This window comes from Anticarsia gemmatalis, chromosome 12 (assembly GCF_050436995.1).
Source record: "Anticarsia gemmatalis isolate Benzon Research Colony breed Stoneville strain chromosome 12, ilAntGemm2 primary, whole genome shotgun sequence".
Classification (NCBI taxonomy): domain Eukaryota; kingdom Metazoa; phylum Arthropoda; class Insecta; order Lepidoptera; family Erebidae; genus Anticarsia; species Anticarsia gemmatalis.
In genome coordinates this window covers 9125377-9152105 of record NC_134756.1, presented here as the reverse complement: position 1 = coordinate 9152105, position 26729 = coordinate 9125377, and the positions used below count along the sequence as shown (strand labels likewise).

Below are 26729 nucleotides of genomic sequence, written 5' to 3'. Positions count from 1 at the left end.
CTGACAATGTTAGTTACGTCTGGTTTACTAGCAACGTAGAAAAGAATACACCTTGTTTTATTTCTGAGAATTCCAAGTTCTGAACACAATATAATTTTGAAGGGCTCTCGATTTTCAATGAGGAAAATTGCAAAACTCTGCGAAATTTTTGCGTGGGGGACAATCTTATTTTCGAAGACATCGTGCCCAAGCTTAATTAAGTCTGTTACCGTTTAACCTCTTGAGATAATATCGAAACAATCTCCTACTACTTCATATTTGATTGCATCTCGACCGAAATTTTAACTGCGAGGCCCTTTCACGGCTGAGTACCACCGGCGTTAATGGTGCTAACAAAAGGGGCATGCGCGACCAGAAGCTTTCTACTCTTTTCAACAGTTCACCATTGTTACTTACTTCTTTGTTTATTATTTTATTCGACACGCTTTTGAAGTTTATTACTGCTAAAGTACCAAATAACTCTGTACATATTTCTTATTTTGGGATAATTTTGTTTTTAATGTCCTAGTTGCCTATAACTCGATATTATTTATTGCTTATTAAGATGTTGAATTATATTGGTCCACGTCTTAATGCAACAGTTATTATGAAACATGATCGCTATTGACAAAATTACAATATACATCACTTCATTATCTCGGAAAGTATCAACAAGATTTAATAAAGTCCTTTTTTATACTATCAAAATAAGACATAAAAGCAATTGAAAATCGCGTTTAATATTCCGGCGGTAGAGTCCTGAGTCCCGCTCTACCGGGGTCGTCGACCTCGAATCCAGTCCATGTCTTGCACTCGCCGACTCACGTAACAACCGCTTTCTGAACATACTTACACACAGCACTAGGTACACGCGTATGTGTTCAATGTTCCAACCAAAGAAATGCGGTAACTTGTCCACACACTTGGTTTTATTCCTATCATTTTCTTGGACAAGTGCTATTCAATTATCTGGCTTAATTATTAGCTTGGATGCATTACAATAGGAGATTAGCATACAATCCTAATCGATTTTGCGGTTGTCCACCACAAGAAATGGAATGGCGATTCTTAGAGCCAAGAGCAAATAAATGTAAAAGTAACATTCTACCGTTCGGAAGTAAAACCTCATAGAAATGTAATTTTACTACTAGAGATCGGAATTAGACACGAGTACTTTAATGGAACCGGTTAAAATGTGGTTAAATGACTACTTGCCAATCTTGTTGATAGACATTAGCTCGTTAGGCTTGTAAATTGTAGCAAATTACAATTACATAGATACATATTAAGCTGTACCTCTCAACCTATACAGAAACTGTTGAAATACTTGTTTTATAATCACAGATATCCGCTTCGTTTTGATTTACCTAGATGATTATGTTAGTGAAAATTATTGTCATTTATCTTGCTTTCATTGAGTTGATCGATCAATCAGCTTTTAATTATGTTTGATTGCGGTTGGTAACGGCTTATCTGCAATTGTATCGTGTCTTATCATAAAATCACACTGTGCGTAACTGTTCACGCACAGCATAAAACATCGAAATGTCATGAAAATTGAATGGAAGTTGATTCGCCGGAACAATCTGCCGGTTGTTGAGCACCAATTTGATGCAATCAAGTCGGATTGTTCGCTAAGCTCTCGTCCTATATATTGTAATGTCATGAATGAATTGTGATGTCACGCTACACGAATGAAACAATGACCGCAGTTTATCGCAAAGCAAAAATTATGTAATTTTAGTTTATCAGGAGGAAACTGCTCGTAGCCTACTATTTTGTTTGGCATTCCAGGTAAATACATTCTGATCTGTTTCGTGTCAAATTTATTAATAAGTCGATCCTATTGACGCCAAAAAATCATGCTAAAATACTTTCGAGTTTTCATAGTTCTATTTTTTACAGTGTGTTTGACCGATTCCTGTTAATGATTTATTATAAACGTGTCCTCAATGTCAAGGTAGACTATACGTTATTCAAAATGCGAAACCGAATAGTCAATAAATTGACCATCTCACTTGTGCAGTACTGCGTTTAATAGTGCATTGTTTCGGCGTGAATATTATATTATGCATTGCATCACACATTTTAAATATGGTGTCGAGGCCAGCATGAGGAATACGTATACAAGTCACAAGCTTTATTTTGTTGTAACTTGTACACAATGGTGGTGTTCATTACTCCCAGCTTTCAACTTCCTTCTGAGAATTGCAAGCGCCGGAATAAGCTTCAGTCTTGACCCACATTGATTTTAATCACGTACGAAAATATTATTCTTGAGTTAATATTTATATTTTTAAAGATTATTTGCTTAAAGTTTTTAAATTGAATTTTGAGTTGTTGCACAAAATACATTAAAGTTTATGTCACTGTGTTCTCAACACCTTACATTAAAGTTCTTAAAACCAGACATCAAGCGCTCGCATTTGTCATCAACACAATTAGGGTCATCAAGAGATCTTAATAACACAAAGTATAACGGTACCCCGGCTTACCCAGCTTTAAAACTTACTCACAAAAAGCTGATAACATCAATTTATTGCTGGCTGTCATATCCTCATCTAATTTCTCAACCAAACATTTTACAAAGTTCTTTCGTCATGGTTGGCCAATTTGTTTCCCTAGAGATTGGTTTTAACACTGATTTCTCTGCTGCTAGTATTATGGAAAGTGCTCCTACATTTGCACAAAGAATTTCATTGCAAAGCCATGGCTTGTGAATTATTCATAGTGCGTTATTAACACGAACGGCAACCATACAATGGTTACCTATTTTCTTTTCTGAGAATGGATGTTAGTGCCGTTGTACGCAGTGATGCAACTATGTTTGCAATGTTTCCTGTGCAATCTTATATTTTAAGCCTGTGTAATCCTGACTTCCCTTATGATCTAACCACAAGGATGTCTGCGCGATGGCTATGAGTTTCTCTGGTACTTTTACACCTGAAGTCATTCTCTTTTAAATACCAGACCGTAAAAATTCGCTCCATTTGTACATTGTGAAAATGTATGCTTTTACATTCTTATTAAGTTCTGTCTACCAAAACCGAATTCAGTCACGCGATGATTGGCGTTGTGTTTAACCTTCAGTTTGCGCCAAAACTTGAACCAGGCTTAAACCGAACCTGAACTGCAACTTTTTGGTCAAATGTCCATTTCTGGCAAAAAGTTTTTGGACAGTTATAGCTATAGAATGCATTTTATCAGAAATATGCACCATACTGTAGTGAAAGAGCTTAATTTCACTGATTGCAACATCTAATCGCGGTTAATTTCATAATGTATCAACTCGTTTGTTGTTATAGGTGATAGAGTTACTTGTAACCTGATGCTTGTATGTTGTCGGTGTCTGCCCGTACGACCGTCCATTTGTTAAATTACTATTGATTGATATATTATTATGCAGAGTATTCAGACTCACTTCGATTGGTTTTTCAATTTATAACACTAGCATTCCTTCTTGGACCCAATAAACATTACATACATTATTAATATATAGCGTAGGTATTTTGGCAAACTATCAAAATATGAGTCTTGAGGCAATTTAATAATCACTTTTATTTTTCTTGCAAATCTACCATATTTTCTTTGAATGATGTAATTCCAGAAGGAAATGGGATAAAGCATCGTTAGAAGCACTTAATAGTACCTCATTCTCCAGATCGTCATCTCTACATTAAATTAGTCCAAGACAATATCCAAGTTGTTGACTCTACCGTCTGTTTATAATTTTTATGGTCGTCGCGAGTTATATTGACCTAAATAGGCGATAGCGTCATCGCTCCATCGAGTCAAACCTTGCACGTAGGCGTGGCAACTGCACACTGCGCCGTCTGTCGAGAGAAAAGTAAAAAAAAGCGATCCAGCACTCAAGAAAATTATTCTACTAGGTACTCAAAGTTAAACATCTCAAAGTCGGTCAAGTAATTATTGAAGTGTGTTTGACAAGCCCTGCTCTAAAGTTTTTTATTTGATTCTCATAGCTGTCGTATAGTGTAGACGTAACGCGTGTTACTTGGGTAATGGAAGCTGGTGGCGTGCAGTGCATGTGTTGCTGTAAAACCGGTCGGTCGCGCACAAACAACAGGGCTGGCCTTCGCCGCAGTTGCCGACGCCCGGTGACGTCACCACGCTTATGTCATACCATCGCCGTCTATGATTGTATGATACTGCCAAATTGACCTGCAGAACTTAACACTTACATACCTATGCGAAGCATTTTATTGAAAGGAAGGACTGTTTCAATGCCAATAATACTTAGAACACGTCTAGAAATAAAGACGGCAAATATTTTCTTCGATGTAAAGATGATTCGCCTTGCATGACTGTGTGCTCTGACGCCAGAAAGTTTATTTTGATGCATTGGGTCGATGTGTTAGTAATTGTTAGTTGTTTATGTACGTAGACGCTATCAGGATTTCCCAACCGAATTGTATTTTTACAAATGACTTCAGACAAGTACTTCTCTCAGAGAGAAAAGAGATTGTGTTTTGTTTTAGTACTTTTTCAGTTCATATCTGTTCTGACACGTTTTGACGTTTGAAGGTGTCATAAAATAGTTGTATACTGCTAATAAATGTTCAAATTGATACTTGATACACAGAAGCCCTTCAAAAAGAGGGACTTACGGTGTTTCCTACCAGAAAATATTGAAGTACCATTATATGAAGCCCTTTCGATGATCCCATAGAAACAATTGGGGGTTTCTGTAAAAAACAAGGTAAGTATATTATAAGATAGTAACAGTTTAGTCTCGTGAAGTTTAGAATCCAAATGACGTTGGTGTTATAAACGCCGCTGGCAACAAATGAGCCGCATCCTACTCTACAAAGTTCAGTGCCGACTCCCACGCGCCACACTCATTGACTACTGTCTCACAGAGGCGATGGTGCAACCATCATACATAATACTTAGGACAATAATCCTCCAAACTTGATTACAGTAAATTGTTAAATTGGACTCTCAATAACGCTCACCTACTCAACATAATGTTTATATTCGATGGAATCGGCACGATGTACCAATCGCCGAATTATTATAGACGTAAACATTATGACGGAGTATAACTCTGAAATTATTGGCCTCGAATAACCCAATATTTCTTCACGCGCCTCTAAAAATAAGTCACAATTTATGTATAGTGGCAGATATGTATATTATTACCTATCTAGATATTGGTGCCTTCCAATGTCCGGTCAGTGACGTTTGGGCGAATTGCCACACCAACCCTGCACGGGTAGCGGCCGTGACGGTCCCATTTCTGAGGGATCGATATCTTACCTATCTGTATGCTCCTATAGAACAATATGGGCACTCTGCCCTATTAATCTACTAACGATTAGTTCATGTTTTAATATAATTGAATTGCGTATATTGGCTGTATTTCCTGGGTTGATTTCAAATGTCGGTTCTCAGTAGGTATGGTTTATTTTTATATCTGATTCCGTTTTCATCGTGCCGAATTAGCAATCTGAATCATGAACAATTACGAATTTCTCTATTGGAACAGGTAGTAAGTAGACCGGATATCCTTTTGTTTCTGCCGCGTAGAGTCATGTTTCGTGTCAGTGATGGTTTTGTTTATTATTTATAACTGGCGGTGGCTCGCTTCGGAGGGGAATGTTTTCACGTGAGGGAGCGTTTTGATTACGACACCTAATTAGCCGTGAGGTCGTCGATGGGCAGCGTGGCACATGCTTTGTGCGTTCAGAATTAACTCTACTTTGTAGACAGTGTGCATGGTAGAGCGGCGTGAAAAACTTCGACTACCGTAACACCTTCGTATAAATTTAGCTCAGTACCCAATGCCCATAACAGTTAAGGATATGGTTAGTATGGGTACTACTTTGTAAACATGATATTGCCTAAAATGTAATGCTGGTCGCGAACAAGTTTACTTCTAGGGTAAAGAATGTACCTGTTTGCGATCGTGCGTTAAGAAATCCCATGAGAAAATATAGTGAATGATTAAAGTGGTAACTAAATATGTATATATTGAATAATTTGCTTTTTAAAACATACTTATTATAATTCATTATTTAGCAGAGTTGTCAGCGTAACTCACGCGACTCGGTTCGGGCGCGGTTCTATATTTGGGTTAATGGATTCGTCCGCGCACCGCCACCGCCACCAGCATGGGAAGTGCCTGTTAGCTGCTCCGTCCGTTCCTACTAGTTTCAGGCCATGCAATCTAGACCTACTTTACCTGTCGAATTGTAAAAGTTAAAAAATATTCGACAAGATCATATCGATTATAAATGAATCGTAAATCCTTCAAACAATATTGAGGCCATTTAGATTTTGTTCAAGCATTCGTTCGCCGAATTGTTGAGTTCATCTTGAGAACACTTTTGCTGTGTTAATGGCTCTAAATTTAGAATCGGTCGTGTGATGTCAGGAAACATCGGAAGCTGGAAATCGTGCTGCTGCAGATTTTATTTCGTCACTTGTTTACTTTATTAATTTTCGTTGAGTATCACGTCACTCAGCTATGATACTTAAAAAAATAAGTCGCTGGTATATCGTAGTATCATTCCTATTTATCTTGTTTGTTTCCTCACCTCAGATTTTTGTTTTACGTTACCTGGATCGGATGTATTCAGTGCTAGCAAAACTGTGATGTTTATGACAATGTGCAGGGGTACTCGTATGGAAACAAAAACAAGATTGATTAAAAAAACAAACAAAAGGCCCTGCGGTTAGAAATGCAGCACAAAGTGGCAGGTTGTACTCGATCCCCAGCCGAAGTACTGTGACGGACCGTAAATACATCCGTACATAAAAATGTACAGTTATCACTGCTAATGGGAAAATAAACTTTGTTGCTTTGAAAGTAAGAGCTACGTCACAAATCTGTGCGAACGGGATGGAAATGATAGAAATCGCAACGCTTCCTGCGGTTGTAGAATGGGAAATGAAAATGAATGCACATAATTATGAATGAATTACGATTTGTGTGTGTTTTTACGGAGAGAGTAAGTCCTGTCACCGTTCATTGTAACTGCTCTTTGTTTCTGCGGTAGTAAAATTGCAGTATTCAAACTGTACAGCTTTGACAACTCTACAGTTGATGCTTTTTCTGACTTACTCTTACTTCTGGTCAAAAACATTTCTAGCTTTGCTCTACCTCGTTGTTTTTTTATTATTTTGTCGCTATAATTTTAATAGTTAGACGTAGAAAAGTTGTGTCATTTTCATGCGTTCTACATACTCTACACACATCTGAGGTATATGATTACTTAATTTCTTTTTTTTTGTCAACATTCAATGTAGTACTCGTAAAACATTCAGTTCAAGACGCGGTCACACTTTATTCTCGTAACCAACAGCCTCTAGTGCAATAACGGTATGTTGCTCTGATTACATTTTACGTAATCAAGAGTTATCGTAGTAACACGGTGATGTGTGTAATAACATAATAACTGGTACGTGGAAATTACTTCTCTAGTATTTTTCTACTTGGTTTTGACGGGAAGTCGTTACTTTTAAGGGTACCCCCCTAATTTATTCAATGTTGCTATTAAATTAACATGTTCCAGCTGACACTTTAACAGGTAGTAAACTGGCAGCAATCAAATTTACCATGAAGTAGACACAGTCACGTCTCTCGGTGATGACTAATTGTTACTAAGATCTATATTGTCGAGAACAATTCCTTTCAGTAACGGAAATTAAAGTAACAGCTATTTTTTGTCGTTGCATTTAGAAAAAATATTAACACAATTCGGTAAAAAAAACCGTTTCTTTAATAGTAAAATGGTCGCAAAAACTTAAGTGTCAGAAATTAAGTCCTTACATCTTCAATGACAAAAATTTGCTTAGCATCTTTTAAATTTACTGACGCAGAAATTTACATTGTATTATGTGTATTTCTTATCGGTATTTGTACTTCAGCTGTTGGCTCATTTGAATAAACAGTTTTGGCATTACATTATCGTTATCATGCAAAAAATGGAAGGTAACACAGGTAACTCGTGAATTGCAGTGCTGTGAATCAATTTAATTAATTTGACTACTAAAGCTTTACTTTAAATGAGTGCCAATTTAATGAAGTCTTTAAGCATGCAATGTCAATCTGACACAGGAATTAGGATATCCGCCGCCCAAAGCGGTCTAACCACTTATGAATGTATGACGGCAGTCGTTTGCGTGTCCCCTCGCAGTGCAGATAGCGTGTCGTCTAGTCATTTACCAGACGCGGTAAACATTGGGGGAGGGCTGGGTACCAGTAGAGTGGGTAGTCGAAGCCAGCACCCGGCCAATTCGTTACTGTCTCGCCACTTCGCAACCGTGTTTATGACTCCAGATAACGAACATGACACAATCCTTGAAACCTTTTTATACATTTATCTAGCAGAAGAATCTGGGACAGCAATCGATTTTTACTGATTAACTGAACCGGTAACCGTTCTACTAATTATTATAATAGTTTCCGATTAGTACTAAAAGATTAACTCGCTATCTTCTGCAGCGTTCGTTTAACGGAACAACCAATCGCTTTCAATGTTGTAATCCAATCTAGAGCAAAATTACTTACGTCCTTTGTTGACTCTGTTCCGAAGTAATTTCGTTGGTATCGACGATACCGACCTTTAAGGCTAAGTTCACAAACGCGCTATAGTTTTAGGTGTGATACGAGTTCAAGGGTAGTGGCAACGCCCTAAATCCTACCTATAAATATCAAAGGTTCCTCACTAAGTATGACGCAATCAATATTAACGTTAGATGTTTGGCAATGTTGTTGTAAATACTTGAACGTTGAGTAATATTTCTATTCTTAAAAAGTTTATTCCAATACGTCATACTGATTGTAGTTGGTTGAAGTCAATTGTTCTTACATTATTAATGATTTCTTGGTGCCTGTAGAGGTGCAGTACACATTGAACCATGACTGTAATGGCAGGCTATGGTGTATCGACGACGCCATGTCTGCCTGCCGGGGTCAACGTCCGCGCGACTTGCCTATTCGATACACTTGCTTTTGTTCGACTTTAGTTGCGTCTTTGATTCGTGGCTAGCGTTTAATCTAAGTTTATATAACCATAAGAATGTACAGTTTTCTAGCTGTTGGTAAAAGTATTGATTGAGTTTGCAAGTTAGATAGTCACTTTCTTTATAAAAGTCATTTCGTATCGTACGTTAAAATAAATTGTTTGTCTGCTAGCGTCAATTTCGTAGTATCAGACATTAAATTGATATTTCATTACTTTTACAATGACTTGGAAATAATGTTCAAGTCATAAAAATACAATTTAGTCATAAAACTAATAATTAATTTGACAGTTTTTAAATTACCTAAGGAACATAAATCTTATAGAGATATTGATTTCAATAAAGGATTAGAAACGTTCAAGTTGCTTCACGTATACGCCGGGCAACGTCTGTCAAATAGAATACAATGATTGGTGTGCGTCGATGAAGCATGTCCACTCGTATAAAATTGATTTGTAATTGCATCAATTTATCACATATTTGTACACAGTTATCGGAGAAACTGACAATGCATAAAATTCCGGGGAAAAGAGACAAAAACTGGTTGTAGAAGAAGAATACATTTCTTTAAACCATTATCTTGAACATAAAATTTCTGATAAGATATAGAATGAGTAGTCGGTCTTTAAAAATACATTAACCTGTCGTCAGATGACATTAGAAGGGACCGTGACGATAGGAAAAAATTGTCCTACACACGTAGATGCTTGACTAAAATAATAAGACCCTTTGACACCAGATGTAACACATACCTATGGGAACATCATTTTTAATATGAAAAGAATTTAGTACTGGTACAGATGGTAAATTGATTTGATTAATTTATTCAAATCAGATGAAGTTCTAAAACTAGACATTCTGCTCTTATTCTTGATACATATTTAAAATAGTGAATAATACCTAGTTATTTGGATTAGTAAAACTTAATGACAAATTAAATAACATACTTTTAAATGTACACTTATTTCCGTTAGCAAATATTTGATGATAAGAAACAAAAGCGACGCTGATAATTAACAAAAATGTTTAGTATTCGCTTCAATTCGGAGTTACTAAGAAATATATGATTGAAAATTCGTTAATACCCGTTGAACAAAATTGACATCGTGTTGTGAATTCCCAATCTAAGAGGTATTATGAACGTTACTTTTCCAAGATCTTTTTCCTTGAAGGTTTATCCTTCGCATCTAATCGTCCTAAATAAATGTATGTAGGTAAATAGCGTCATGTGAATGAGTGATTATAAATAGAATGCTAATTATGTAAATGTGCTTCGTGACGGCGGAGCTACGTGATGGAAAGTGCGAAACCACTGGGTACTATGTTGTAATGGTTATTGTTATCGGTACTTGACGATACTCACTCGGTACTCGACGGTTTCTTAGAAGACCCGTGCACTTGTAAACACGGTAACATCGATGTTGTATGTTTTATCACGTTTCAAGAACACTTTGTATGTAATATATTTTATTAACGAGTATTTGCCTGTTTGATACGAACAAATGATTGACTGTAAATGCTGCAATATTTAATTTATTGAGAGTAATGATTTTCAAAATACTACATTTTTTACGCCTGATATTTGAAGTTATTAAATAAAGTGTTTTCATCTCTATACATAGTCCTTACTTTTGTCTGCCTAATTCATAATGATATGACTCCGATAAGACAAGAAGTACTTATTTGCTTAGGTATATTATTATATTTTTTCACGACCCGGAATCTTGAATGTTTCACATGAGATATGTTTCATTGTTCATACTCAGTTAGAGTTGCGTTTATGACAAAAACCTTGTGTGAAATGTTGGCTTTTGTGTTATCTTCTAACCATCGTCTCTACAATCCTATTATGTTGACTGGGAAAATTGTACGATTCAAACCCTTACATAACGCACCGAGATTTCTAAAATGAATCAAGGAGTTTGTAAATACTACAAGATCACAGAATATGAATATTCATTACAAAATTAAGACAAGTTGGCGGTGGGAGTTATGGTATGATATAGAGAAATTGTGAATCACTTGATTGAACGGAATGGTCCTTACGCAATTTTATCGCTATTAATTATTTCCCACTAGCAGATAAGCTCGTCCTCATGATAACATGAGCGTATATGTGCGTAATTCATGTGGACACAGTCGACATAGATTTCTATTGTGGCTGCCAGCCGAGGGACCTTCGTCAACGAGCCCATTATGCGAGAAGGTCGTACTCACTGGCGGACAAAATACCATATTATTACCAAATAACGCGAACAAATCATTTGGCCGATTCACTAGTAAAGTGACTCGTAAACTTTTAATAGCTAGATCGGTCGCCCTTTAGCTATCAGTTATTACTTTTATTATCGACCTAATTTCATGGTACATTTCTAATCATTGAGTTGAGAATGAGTATCGTGTACACGACTACACGTTACACGTATTATATCTATATTTAAAGAACTGCCGCTGTAGTCAATTACGAGGAATAAAAAGTTGTAACGTCCAAATTATCTCCAATCTGTCAAGGTTAACGTCTAATTATGGTCATAATGTGAGTAATGATCGTTTATGAGCCACAAGTTCGTGTACCAATACCCTATTCATAAACAAGAGTGGCGGAGTGGTGAACTGTTGCCGATTCCTCTAGAGAATGGAAATGAGTCACGCGTTACGCAACCTCACGTTATTGATCCTGTTTACACATAATGCTTTAATTTCTAAACTGGTTACGTTGCGCATTCCTCACACTTTTCGAGTGCTAAGAAGTAGTAAATACTTCAGTGTTTATTAGCGAGACTCTGAGAGAATTAACGTAATGTCCTTAATTGGATAGACCAGACGGATGACATAACATTCTGTCGCTTTCAGCAGATGACAACATTTATCTCAGATGTCTGGAAATCGACGTCAGGAAACATGAGAAGTTTTTTTTACCGTTTGCAAAGGCGGAAAGTTAGGGTTCACAACAAAAGATGCTTTGATTTCTCTCAAAGATACTCTCTTAGATAACAGAGCTTGTTTCCGGGTCGTGACCTGAATCCCTCGTGGACAAACCTTCTGGCACAAGCTACTTGCACTTATATTTTTCCAATACGTTCTAGTTTAAATAAAACGGCACATAAACTTGCTTTAGGTGTGGCTATTAGTCTTGAAAGCAGTTATCTAATCTTATCGCTTGCCGGCTGCGTGATGTCATTCGGAATAACAAAAATATTATAGGACATTTTGTATTGTGTACCTATGCAGTTTTGAAGTTTCTGTGTTCAGTGAAATCCTGTTCCGTTCATTTAGTTAATTTATTTTATCAGTGAAATTCAAGGTAATCAATCAAGCTAATGATTGCTTAATTATGGCTTAACTTCGCAATATAAATAGTATTTTATACGGGTTTCAGGAGAAAATAAAGTCTTAGCAATATCTTATTTTCAGTGCAAATACTCTATATCGTCGTTATGCACTATTTTGTTTACGATTAATACATATTTTCATGTTTATAGATACTTGCCTTTATTGTATTTAAATGTAATATTATGCAATAACACGAAACGGTCATCGTTATTTAAATAACGAACTCGCATCTCGATGTCCTTGAGTCAGTTGATACAAGACTTTATGAGTGCTAATATAAAGCTAGCCTTATATCTCTCTACAGATATCATCTACGAACCAAAACTAGTTTAAGACCACACCTCTACCCATATTAAACTTTTGGTACCTACACTCACGTGTTATTTAAAGTTTTATTTTTGTATAGTTATTAATACTTCTTTCTTTCTTACCCAGAGCGATTCCTTACATTCCTGTTTTGGATTTTCAATGTATAAATAGAAAGGTTAAACTCGTTTATCTCCGTCCAACCTTGATTGAAGTAAAGACTAAATTGATGTCGCTGAAAATATGATCGCTCAATATCCATGCAAATTGGATTGACTAGAGATACGATCTCATCTAACACATTAGCAACAAATTGTTGCAAGACAAATCAGGTTTTTTATTGTTAGATATGGTCACTGACTTGATAACATCTAGTTTAAATTATGTGTTATTTTATTTCTATCGCGTTGTCAATATGAATTTTTGAATATTGATAAAAAATAAACCACCAACGAGTAAAAATTTATGTAATAATACATCAATAAATTTAACCCAATGTCTCACTGCTGGGCAAGATCTCCCGTAATGAGGGGGGTGTGAGGCCTCAAGTCCTCCACACTGGTCAAGTGGAAGACTTGGCATGCCCTCATGCTGTTATAGCAACTTAAGTTACTAATTAGATTGGTTTTACCTGGAGAAAGTAGATAATTATATTTTTGTCAGAAATTAATAGTTATTTATAATTGTTGTTTCAGATAGTTGAGCGTGGCGTGGTGAGGTAGTGGTTGGTCGCGATGACGACCGACATATCGGTGTCCCGCTGGGACCCGTCCATCGGCCACGGTCAGGAGATCATCGACGAGTTCGAGTACGATGGCGGCAACTCGTCGTCGAGGCTATTCGAACGATCGCGCATCAAGGCGCTAGCAGGTCAGTAAACAACTATTCATTCATTATTTTCTATAGAAATAGTCACTTGTTCTAATGATGAAGGAAAACATGGTGAAACCTTATGCAAAGTTCGCGTACCGCACTTGGTCAGCATGCAAAAGGTGTGAGAAACACGATGTGATGTGTAATATGATTCTAGAAGAAATAAAAGTTCAATCTCGAGTGTTGGGTTTCGTGATTTCTTATCAGTTGATTTAGATGTCTCTCAATTCATTCTGTGATGGTTTGGTTCTTGATAGAATTGTTCTTCCAGTGTCGTCAATTTCTGAGTTTGCGTTTTGTCCTCATCTCAGTCATTATCAGAAACATTTGTAAATTTTCTGGAGATACTCTGTTCTGTATTTTGGGATGTATTTTGAGTATACAATCAATGTCAATTTGGATAATATCAATCTAATTTGCCTTAGCTTACTCCTGTTTAGTTAAAAAGATCGAAATCAATTGATCTAACTTTCCTATCGTATACAGGCCGTTGCATATTTACCTTGTAACTATCTAGTTTTTTTTCTAAGATCTTTATTAGGAGAGAAAGAATACTCTAACTACGAGTTAATTATCAATTGCGAGTATAAATTATGAGGCATTCATTTAGAATATAACCAGGTTAAGGTTTTCATTTAATACGCGCCTGTAATGACGTAACTTTAGCTATACGCTGTTCCCTAAAGACCAACTCTACGCATTATACAGGGTAGAGTTATTCGTGTAGACATTAAAAATTCATATGTACTGTATTATTAAGCGTCGTTTCATATTAATTCTCTACTCCTTTTTTCACCTAAGCGTCTCTGTTGCCTACAGAACTGAAAAGATTAAAAAAAAAGTAGTATCGAAATTTGATTTGATTTGGGTCAAGTTCCTCTCAGGTCTTTCATCTCAAAATGAAATATGTACTGCATAGAATCTATATTATGTGTTTCATTATTCCTACTTACTATTAAAGTACAGTTTGATTTCTCAGACTAGTTCATTACACACTTATCATTCAGTACAGGTATTATGTACTTAGCAGTCCATTAGTTATGTGACGTAGAAACGTTCTTATTGGTGAACGAATATGTGTCAACTCACTTATCCAACGTATTGATAAGATTCCGCCTGATTGTCGCGATATTACTGCACAAAATTGAGCTAATATTATAATGTTTTAATTATAGAATAACCACGAAACATACCCAATGTGTATTTCTTATAGCGACGTCACAACGAGGGCAAAAGAGTCCTGTAATTTGCAGTCTAATTCGCTTGCTTTGAAATCAAATTACATGGAGTTATCTTCCTAATAAACCCCTTCTGATGAGATTTTTTCTTATATTAACGACTACTATATAGTCTACTCTGACCGGTTTTTGTAAATAAATTCTTGATAGCTACGAATTTATTTGTACCATCCATCTAGTGCATACCAATGTCCACGTACAACTCACAAGTGCGTTGACCCAATGGAATGTAGATATTCTAATCTAACACAAATAAATACAGGATTAGAACTAATATTTAGAATTGAATAACAGCCAGGGGTCGCAACCTTGACACGTTATTTATGACGTTATCTTATAACATGATGTACCAATGTTATGTGTTATAACTCTTTATTTATAGCACCATGCATATTATCAGTAGTTCAGTAAACCGCAAAGCGTGTTTTCCTCTTTAAATTCCGGTGTCATCAACAATTGGCTCAATTACTTGTCAAAATAAGCAAGTTCAAATGTGCTCTCTGAATGAACTACCTATTGATAATATCCATTACTATCCCATGCCTCACGTCCTTATCATTTATGAATGCTGTTATCTGTTACTTCAACCGAATCTTCTTGTTTATCCAATCAGAATTCGATATTTTACGTTTCACAGGTAACCAGGCGGCATGTTTGTTCAAATTTCGATTTTGTTTTCTGTAAGAGCAGATTACACGTTGTTCGCGTTACTCAATAGTAAGCGTGTGTGTGTTAATAATTAAAACCTGCCCTAGAGTTGTCGACATCTGGCTCAGTGGTATCGAATATCCTTGTTCAGCGGCATTTGAATTTTGTCGCTCTAATTCTTCCCGTCTTTCGCCTGGTGCTATTGGTTCAGTCGCCGTTTGTCGCTGGCGACATGACATCCACCGAGGGCTACGAGTTGATAAAAAAAGGAGTGGACATCGAAGTGCCCGGTTTAGATGCTTATTATGATAAAGTGGTGATCGAACTTAGAGGTTGGTAGTGTTTGTGTTACTTCCAGTGTTTTTGAAAGTGTTGTGCCTGAAATTTTGGATTGCCTCACCTCCAGGATTTTGTTGCTTTTTCTTCGGGTGCAGATAAGTTGTGTGATGTTATTGATTTAGGCACAAAAATAATAATTTTGCTATACAATACACATGTAGATTTTCAACCGTTTTCCTTGATTCAGCTAAAGGCTAACTGTTACAGAATATCGACCACTCCCGCGCATACTCGTGTATATCTTATTGACAAATTTGTCATATATTGTTAGTACATGCTATATTATTTGCTCGTTCTTATCAATAAGATAACATTTATTATATTTTTGTGGCAATCCCTTAATTTTGTCGTAAAAAAATAATTTTAAGCCTGTTGCACCCGGTAAATTTGTCGCTCGCACACGCCGTTAGTTTGTTGATTATCTGAATTTGGAGTCTATTAAAAATAGTTTAGTTCCAGTAGAACACCCTGCACATCTAGGACTGTCTCGGTCTGAAGCGTGCGAATGCTATTTGATCCACATCTAGAATTACGCATATTATTTTCCGAACATAACACCTTGGAAGACAATATCCAGTATTGTCTAGTGCGAGTTATTACGATGTCGGCCGGCGGCGAGGAGGGCCAGCCTCGCCCTCCGAAGACTCCTCCGGCGAAGCCAGCAATCTGGTCGCCGCGTCGCGGTCGCCCTCACTGGCGGTTAATGTGTTAACATTCCCTACTTTATTTTTATAGTTTTCCTTATAGTTCTTATGAGCATTTATTATGTGTACTATTTTATTGTTGGCCAATCAGGTCCGTTACTTAGGGATGTTTGTCGGATAAATTAAGCTATAATCTATTTATAATTGTCCTTATTTCGTTTTGAATTTAGTCCACCAATATTCGTTTCATATACTTGTATAATATATAAATCATATCTAACAATTGTACTATTTCAACAGACGAACGAGAAAGCGTGCAGAAGAAAACTTTTCAAAAATGGGTGAACTCCCACTTGGTCCGCGTCGGGTGCCGTATCGGCGACCTGTACGTAGACATGCGCGACGGCAAGCAGCTCATCAAGCTGCTCGAAGTGCTCTCCGGAGAAAGACTGGTGGGTAGATAACACAACGCTTAAGTTAGAAATAACATCTAAAATCGAGTAAATATTATATCTGTCTACGTAATAGCTCAAAATCAGCATAATGTTATCTATACCACAAACGAAATGAATAACATTGAAATTTTCTTCTTTTATACTTTGTCGTAGGTGATTTTTTTGAAGACGAAAAATAGAATGAAACGAATATTCCAAATCCTTGTTGAAAAAATTCTATCCGTCAACCCAAAAACGTCCAACAAATCCCTTACTTAGAAAACGTGCATCGAGAAAAGGTAGAATTTCTAACAGTTACAAACGGGTTGTTGAGCTGATGTAATGTTTATTGAGTCAGAGTCTAGCTCAATGATAATAACTGTACATGCATAATTATCGCAGTCATTCCAGTTATTAGTGTAATCAACAAGCACAGTTGAGAGTCAACTTGAATCCCACTCGTATAGTAGTTAAAACTTAATTGTCTTCATTACTGCCAAGTCCCTTACACTTACTCCACCGCAGAACATCTTCACGTTATGAGTTTTAGTCTATTTTATTTGATAGTGTACTTACTTTACGTTGTTAATCATGATTAATCCAGAGATTCCGGCTTCCTGTCCTGTCTAATCCATTGCCTAATTACCTTTTGTCGGGAAAGACTATTTACTTTGCCCGTATTAAGCGAAAATAATTGAAATGATATACCTATTTCGCTGCTTAAGATCTCAAAATAATGGGATCTACATTTCCGTATTTGCGGTTCTAATAAATTAAAGTAAAAAATATGGGTGGCTAGAGGATCTCGCTTGTTGTTAGACGAAATAACTACGCGTGGGCGTAAACCACCTCCGCCTGACCTTTCAAGGATTTATAAATTATGCTTAAATAGGCCGGAATAATTTCTAAGCTTCAATATTCAGTAGAAACGCACCTTCTAATCTGACGGACTTTTATGTCCGAAGGAGGCCTATTTACAACACTTTATCGTTCACACGCTTGTACGTGCGAACTAATAAAGAAAGTAGACAACTGGACCGGGGCCATTAAACTACTTTGGCTGTTTATGTACCTATTTCCAAGTATATTTTATGATTATACTTGCGGTTTTCACTACAGGGCAAAGGCCTCCCTTTCTCGTGTATACGATATTCGCAACACAAACCGAGGCCAATCTAATCAAGCCTGTAAAGGATATTATTGTATTATTCATGATAGAAACAAACCTACGAGAATATGTCATTATTTATGATGTGTCTATATTCTCTTAGGTATTATCTATTGTGAATCTGTATTTTCTATTTCTTGTGGATAGAATAGAGCCTACAATATTTATTTTAGATATTTCCTATAAGGTCACTGAGACTGAGTTAGTTATTGTTGATTTATACGTCGACTAAATAACGCTATTTTTGCCGATCGTGTCATCAAATGCAGACTTTTATCGAGTTAAATAACTTTATTTCAAAAGTCGTCTTCACTGCAAGCGCCATGTAGATTCTTTTATTGTAATGGATGTCTCTTGAACTTGTAAGTGCACAAAAACCAAACAATAGCTTGTTTTGGTCTGGCAAAACCGGACCTAATACAGCGACTGTGGCGACGACAACTTGAAATTCCCGTACCCGCCTCTACGTCCAACAGAATATTTATGTGGCGCTGCTTTATTATATGCCTTCGAAAACACAGCAATGATTATGAAGAAGCAATCCCTATGATTCTGAATATTAGTTGTTCAATTGACTAAATGTCGGTCAAATCTGTCAAATACCTGCTCTTTCCGGTCACCAGAGGGCGGTGGACTTACTTTACCGCCAATATCGCTGTCAGCGCCATTGCATTCTTGTGATTCGAACGAATAAGTTGAACTTTTTCTTTATCGAATAAATTAGTGTAAAGTGTGAATAGTTCGGTTTGAAAAAGTGATTTATAGTGAGTATCAACACAGCAGTGTACGATGGAACCAGTAAGTGGCGGAGATAAGAGTGTAGAGCGAGACGATTTTGTTGCTTCATTGGGAGAACAATCATCAAGCTCGGGAGCAACAGATACTAGTTCCTCCTCATCCTCGGAGTTTGAGGAGGGCACAGCATCCCCTCTGCCCAATAAACGCGCTCGAATTACGTCTCGCAAACGTAAGTACAAACATGATAATTCCGATCCTCGTATAGACTCTTTAGTATCCCAAGTTTCGTATATCTCTAATTACTTATACCAACAGGAGTTATTCAACAGTTCGGTAGCCCCAGGTGCTACTTCGGAACCACATGGTTCAGCACCGGCGAGTAGTTCAAAAAATTTTTTAACGGTTCCAACTCAGCCGCCATCATTGGCTTTAGACTGGGGTTGCATAAATACGAATATTGACGACCGAAAGATTATTCCGGCTAGTGATAAAGATAGATTTAATGAATTGGTCAAGTTACAATACTTTGATTCTCAGGCATGGCGAGGTATAAGATATAAGCGATTGTTACAGAGTTGTTTAGCAACTCCCGGGTTTACAGGTCTTAGTGTTAATGAAGAGCTTTGTCATTTCAACAAGAGTAAGGATTATTTAGCTCCAACTGAAGCCTTTTTAGCAGGATTATCAAACAAGGTTTTGGAACAAAGAGAGTTACTTAGGTCAGGGCTGCAATCTATTCTTGAGTGGGCCAGTGCCAACCCTCGGGATTTAGATCCAGCTACTTTATGCGAAAAATTCTCTAGTAGTTTTGGTCACGGGTCAGAGATTTTTAAGAATTCTGAAACAATAATGCAGCTTGTTTGTGGAAAGCGGTCAGAGTCTATAGAAATCAGGCGTGATCGTATTCTTAAGGAAATTAGTAATACAAACCTTAAGGCCGCTTTAAAGAAGATTCCACCTTCCTCGGAATACTTATTTAGTAGAGATGCACTACATCCTTTGATAAAATCTCTTGGTGGATCCCAAGTTTGGTTGAATAACCCTAGTTATTTAAAGGAAAAGAAAGTTCCAGAACGTGATCATTCATTTCAAAATAGGAGGTTTGCCAACAAAGATAAGGATAGGACTAGAAAGCAAGAGAACAAATTTAAGAATACTTCTCGTAGGACTCAGCCCTTTCGTCCCCGTCGTTCAAACCAGGGTACAGGAGGTTCAAACCCCAAGACCAAGGACAATTGACTGTCAACGGGCTTTCAGGGGGGGATGCCTCAGAGCATCCATAGGGAGATGGCACCAATTGGGAGCCAGTCAGTTAATTATAAAGACAATTTCAAATTACCACCTACCCTTCTTAAGAAAGCCACCCCTGAAATACCCAACCAGCAATTTTTTAGGTTCGTTAGCCACAAAGGTTACTCCAGAGATGACGAAGATGGTTCAGGAGCTAAGGAGCAAGGGAGTTTTAGAAAAACCCCTTCATCCGAATCCAGGTTTCTTTTCAAAAATGTTCCTGGTAAAGAAAGTAGACGGCAGCTTGCGGCCAATTTTCGACCTCAGGGCTTTAAATTCTTTTGTTGCCACGAAGCACTTCCAACTGATATCTCAGGTGGATGTAGTAGATTTCCTGCAGAACAACGATTGGCTGGTGAAGATAGATCTTCACCAAGCCTATTTTCATCTGAGTGTCGCGGAGACTCACAGAAGATTTTTAAGAGTGTTTTACAATGGAGAAATCCTCCAACTAACATCTCTGCCATTTGGCCTTTCGTCGGCACCCCGAACGTTTGCAGCCGTTTCAAACTGGGTGGCCAGTCTACTACGAGACCGTGGTATAAGGGTCCTAGTATACTTAGACGACTATCTTCTGGCTGCTCAGGACCGTTCCAAGTTAGTGGGCCAGGTTGCGGAAACGCTGGTCCTATTGGAATCCCTGGGTTGGCATGTGAACTACCAGAAGTCAATAACAGAGCCTACACACAGGTTGGAATACCTAGGCCTGGTCTGGGACACCCAAGAGCAGACAATAGCATTACCCACTCAAAAGGTTTTCAGTATAAAGAGAACTATAACAGACATCTTGAATCGCAACAGCTGCTCTTTGAGAGAGCTACAACGTATCCTAGGCATGTTGAATTTCGCCAACCATGCGGTCCCTCAGGGCCGAATACATTGTCGCAAGACACAGCTTTTTCTGAAGAGATTCACCCAGAGAGGCCAGAGAAAAGCTTTGTGTCCAGCGGTGAAAGAGGAGTTACAGTGGTGGTTGAGGACGGTAGGAGACAGTCGGACACCACTAATCAAGAGGAGTGTTACCCATTTCTTGACAACAGACGCAGCGGATGCGGGCTGGGGGGCACATCTGAACAACCAGTACATTTCAGGCAGATGGGCCTTCAACCAAAGACAATGGCATTGCAATATGAAGGAAATGTATGCCGTCTTTGCAGTTATCAGATCCCAGGGTTCTCAGTTACAAAATGCACACATTTTAGTTCAGTCAGACAACAGAACACTCGTGGCATACATCAGGAATCAAGGCGGAACTCGATCTCTAAATTTACTAGGTCTGACAACCAGGTTACTGGAATTGACGTGTCGTTTGAACATAACAATGACGGCCTTCTATCTCCCAGGGATTCTCAACGGTATAGCAGATTGCCTTTCAAGAGGAAAACCAGTGCCAGAGTGGCATCTGTTACCACCAGCGACAGCAAAAATTTTCGAGAGGTGGGGTATTCCCGAAATAGACCTGCTAGCAACAGGCGAGACCGCGGTAGTACCAAGGTACGTGTCGCTAAACTCAAAAGATGGCTCGGCAGATTTTTACGACGCCTTCAGCCGAACGTGGGAGTATCAGAACGCATGGGTGTTCCCTCCCCCCAGCATGATACCCAGAGTACTCAAACACCTGAACAGTGCAATCGGGACGTTTGTCATAATAGCACCTCAATGGACTCAGTGCTTCTGGTATCCCGATCTCCAGGCACGAGCACTAGCCCCTCCGCTCTTAATAGAGAACCTCAGAGAAGTATTGGTGGATTGGACAACGGGCCAGGTTCCTTCCCAGGTAGACAGGCTGAACCTCCAGGCGTGGAAAGTTGGGGGTGGGAGGAAGACATAGCTAGCTGGAGCAGGGAGGAGAAGCAACTGCTGAAGAAGAGTTGGCGTCCTTCAACTTTAAGCACATATAATGCCCCGTTGAGGAGGTGGGTACAATGGTGTAGAGCACAGGACATCAATTGTAAGAACCCTAATGGTAGAGATGTAGCCAGATTTTTAGCTAGTTTATTTCTTGAAAAGAAGTTTGCCTATAATACGATCTTGTTACACAAGTCTGCTATAGCCACGTATTGTGCGACCATTGGCGATAGCTTGTCCAAAAACTTTTTCATACAACAGGTGTTAAAGGCAATAGCCATCTCAGTTCCTAGATCGCCCTTACCAAAGACGCCAATATGGGACGTTAAGATTCTATTTAATTGGTTAAAAACATCCTCTTGTTCAGGTTCCTTATTTGATATAAGTAGACGAACAGCTCTAGTGTTGTTATTAGCTTCTGGCCGAAGACTGCATGACCTTACCCTCTTAGAACTTGGTGATAAAGGTTTTTCAGAGACTGAGGACACTATAACCTTCTGGCCCAGTTTTGGTTCAAAGACTGATTCTAGCTCTCATAGACAATCAGGTTGGCTTCTTCTCAGACATGAGGACAGTAGTGTTTGTCCAGTCACTCTTATAAAGCAGTATATTAAGGCATCAGAGGCCAGAAGAAGTCAAAATAATCAGATAAGATCTTTATTTATCTCTGTCACTGGGAAGATCAAGTCAGCATCCAAGACAATAATTGCGGGTTGGGTGCGTTCAGTATTCAAATTAGTCAAGATAGATGCCGCTCCAGGTAGTATTAGATCGGCTGTAGCTTCCCGGGGATGGTTAGATAGGAGACCAGTACAAGAAATATTAGAGAGAGGAAACTGGAGGTGCATGGAGACTTTTTCTAAATATTACTGTAAAGAGGTAACTAGAGATGTCAATGAAGAAACTGCAGGTGGTCAGTTATATGATAATTTTAAACCTATTTAGTAATTTCATATAGTTTAGTAGTGTTATTTCCAAGATGATCTCAGTACCAATCTTCCAGTCAATAGAGATTAAGAATTAGAAGATTTAAGTGAATTTATAATGTTAAATTATAGTTACTGATTATAGTTACTGATAGACATGTCATTTAATGATGTTGAGTCTACTTTGCTTATGGTTGTGTTAGGATATAAGAAGTGAAGTTATAATTGATTTATTCTTAGTTTTTGTGTTCAAAAGTTATAATTATACTTAATTAGTTACATAATTAAATTTTTTATGTTTTGTTACTGTAGATGAGTAAGAAAGTGATTTCTGCAATAAAACTGAAATAATTGCCAATCTTAGTCTGGTAAAGTGATAAATTATACTTAATGCTGTTTAATTTTTAAGTTAATAAAAGAGATTGAATTTAATAGTGTTTTTTCCTTAAATTCAGAATTTTCAACATGTTTATTTCACATTGCATTCTTGTGTTTAGTTATTCCTGTTCACCAGCAGATATTAAACAGGTCTTCATAATCATTGCTGTGTTTTCGAAGGCATATAATATGGCTGTTTTGCATAAAAACAAAACAGATATTATATGTTGGAGAAAACACAGCAATGAATCAAGGAGCTTGCTGATGAAGACTGCAATGGCGCTGACAGCGATATTGGCGGTAAAGTAAGTCCACCGCCCTCTGGTGACCGGAAAGAGCAGGTATTTGACAGATTTGACCGACATTTAGTCAATTGAACAACTAATATTCAGAATCATAGGGATTGCTTCTTCATAATCATTGCTGTGTTTTCTCCAACATATAATATCTGTTTTGTTTTTATGCAAAACAGCCATAATATTTATCTTCTTGTATGTAGATTGTACATTGTCTTACAAGAAAGTAGAGCTAGGACTCGTTGAAAATATCTGACTACATTTTACATGGTAGAGAATGTAGGCGCAGAAAACTCCTGCAACCCTCATATATTATGACCTACGTCTCAAGGTATGCCTCCTGTTCTATAAGTTGTACGTTACTGCCTTTTGACGACACTTTACGCTATGGTTTAAGGAAAATTTGTAAAACAACTTTGTACCGTACTTGTTTTAAAATTAGGTTAACCGCAAATGAATCGATATAACGCTTTTTAATTGTGAGTATAGTATTTAATGACTCATAGTTTTAGTAAAACTAATACAAACGCCGTTCTGTATAATTAAAACAAGTTAAAACAAACTGTAAGCCTTTGTTGAACCCCCGGGAGAAACTAAGCATATAAGTTAGGCAGGTATATTTACATTGCGGTCCTTAAATATGAACACACCCTCGTTTAATATTCTCATGTAATTTCCTTTGCTTAGAGAGTACTACGGGAGATCCAATTAGACGTGTTCCCTAGAGCTATATTCAATCGGTTTTTTGTTCGCATCAACGAGTCTTGCCTACAGTTGAATCCCACGGGGCTGTGATTAATGATGTCGTATTGAGTCGGTCGTGACGGACATCACGCGGCTGTCACCTTTCATCACTTTAATGTCCCTCTGTCGTTGTACGTTTCATATAAGCAATGCTCACGAACAATTGTACTATAGACGCATTTAACTTAATGGTTTGTTACGTATAGTAAATAATGCGAGGAATAACAAGTGCATCTAAACTCGTAGTATGAGTAAAATGCAAATTAAAATAACTAACGCATAAGTCATGTTACGAGAATTACTCGTGTCTGCCGATTTTGCATAATATGTTAGCCAGTATATTATTATGAATTACATACGGTTGCTACATTTACTTTGAGATTAGCCGAATAATTTGACTGCTAAAGTCACTTTAAGGGCGCGTTCCATAATTTAGTAGCCCGAAATATTTAACATACATAATGTCACGATTATTTCCGATACGACAGTTCGTGGTTAAGCCCGAATACGTATTACGTGTTCGACGATTACGAGCACGCACTTGACCTTTATAAAGGATATCGTCGATTATTTTTGTCCTTCTAAGGTCTCCCCTCCTTGTTATTACTGTACAATTTGTTGCTTATCTTTTCTTGAAGAAACGACGAAGCCTGGCAAATTGCAACTGGCCAGTGTGCCAAAGATAAAATAATAACTATTATTACCCATATGTTTTAAGTAAACTTTGGCTGTCCCACTGCTGGGCATAGGACATCATTTTCACAAGATAATAGAGGTTAGGTTTTAGCCCACCACACAGAACAGACAGTGTTGTATGCCTTAGGTTTGAACTTTAAACCTTCCGCGTGGTATTGAAATACCATATTAGCCAACCATCTCCGTTTATTATAAATAAATAAATAAATTTAACCCATTACTGTCCCACTGCTGGGCAAGGGTCTCCCCTCGTAATGAGGGAGGGGTTAGGCCTTAAGTCTACCACGCTCCGTTTATTATTATTATTATTAATTATACTTGTTTTTTCTTATCCAGCCTCGTCCAACAAAAGGCAAGATGCGTATCCACTGCTTGGAGAACGTTGACAAAGCGTTGCAGTTCCTGCGTGAACAGCGCGTGCACCTGGAGAACATGGGCTCACACGACATCGTGGACGGCAACCCGAGGCTCAGTCTCGGACTTATATGGACCATCATCTTGCGGTTCCAGGTAATTTTAAATATTTATAATGTTGAGGGATATGAAATTATATTGTGAGGTTATTATGGCGACTTTGGCCGGTACCCGCATGTATGGTAATGTCATGGTTAATTGGTTGTATTGATAATATCTCACATTTTGAAACACATGGGCGTATTAAACTATAGAAAATTAATGTTTTTCTATTGAAATATATTATATTATATAGCCTAACATGAAATGAGTTGATAACATTTATTTTTGCCATATTAATAAGTCAATTAATTATTTTTATATCGAGCGCTGTTAAAAAGGCCGTTAAATAAAACGGTTAATTTTATATTTTAATAAGATAACATGCAGATCGTACAGATAAGCAGCATAAAGCAAAAAGCAGTACTTTGGAAAAAAATGCTGTTTATATTTTCTCTAATGATTCAGAAAACAACTTAAATTAGAACTTTCAAATATTCTCTTTTTTTGCTTGCAAAACTTTTTAATCAAATATATTTTGTTCTAGATCCAAGACATCACAATCGAGGAGACAGATAACAAAGAAACGAAATCCGCTAAAGATGCCTTGCTACTATGGTGTCAAATGAAGACGGCAGGCTACAACAACGTGAATGTACGCAACTTCACCACCTCCTGGCGCGACGGGTTGGCCTTCAACGCGATCATTCACAAACACAGACCCGACTTGATACAGTTCGAGAAGCTCCACAGGAGCAATCCGATTCACAATTTAAATAATGCCTTCAATGTTGCTGAAGAGAAGCTTGGACTTACCAAGCTTTTGGATGCTGAAGGTAACATACATACAAGTTCAATATTATACTTTATAAGAGAGGTTTAATTACAACTTCTTCTTCTTCTTAGCGTGTCGATGACAAACATATTAGCCAACAATGTACAATTTAAATTAACTAATTTACTGTACAGAGTTTATTTAATAGATATTAAAATTATATTGACAGTTATACCAGAAGATTTATGTGACAAGTCATTGCATTAAAGTATTAAACAAATTAATTGCAAGCAACATAAAGTCTAAGGTTTATAGGGTATTTTAGGCAGCTACTACTTTTAAGCAGCTTTCTATGTAAATCGAAATATAACCATAAATATGCCCTGTAGATATATATTAACGCTGACTTTGTGTATTACAATGAGTTTTTCTAAGAGCTGTACTTATTTGTTGTAGACATCGCCGTGGACCACCCTGACGAGAAGTCGATCATCACATACGTGGTGACGTACTACCACTACTTCAGCAAGATGAAGCAGGAGACGGTGCAGGGCAAGAGGATCGGCAAGGTCGTCGGCATCGCCATGGAGAACGAGAAGATGATGCACGAATACGAATCGCTTACTAGGTAA

General features: G+C 37.6%; 2 protein-coding genes across 13 annotated transcripts in view; both read left to right on the top strand.

Annotated features, from left to right (window-relative positions):
* Positions 1-26729, top strand: part of beta-Spec (spectrin beta chain) — a 54614-nt gene that overhangs the window by 6884 nt on the left and 21001 nt on the right. For 10 of the 11 annotated variants that reach the window (XM_076121224.1, XM_076121220.1, XM_076121221.1 and 7 more), the window contains exons 2-6: positions 13305-13479; positions 16652-16803; positions 25206-25379; positions 25870-26158; positions 26554-26725. In XM_076121224.1, the coding sequence (XP_075977339.1) occupies positions 13344-13479; positions 16652-16803; positions 25206-25379; positions 25870-26158; positions 26554-26725 (923 nt within the window). In that variant the 5' untranslated portion in view covers positions 13305-13343. Of the gene's footprint in view, positions 1-13304; positions 13480-16274; positions 16407-16651; positions 16804-25205; positions 25380-25869; positions 26159-26553; positions 26726-26729 lie in introns of those variants that run through there. The other variant, XM_076121222.1, reaches the window with a different exon arrangement.
* Positions 16810-25198, top strand: LOC142977348 (uncharacterized). Of its 2 annotated transcripts, none has more exons than XM_076121225.1 (2): positions 16810-18920; positions 19007-25198. In XM_076121225.1, the coding sequence occupies exon 2, from the start codon at positions 19955-19957 to the stop codon at positions 22772-22774; it is 2820 nt and encodes a 939-aa protein (XP_075977340.1). In that variant the 5' UTR covers positions 16810-18920; positions 19007-19954; the 3' UTR covers positions 22775-25198. The 2 variants fall into 2 exon arrangements, with proteins under 2 accessions (XP_075977340.1, XP_075977342.1); XM_076121227.1 differs by having other exon boundaries at positions 19007-19954.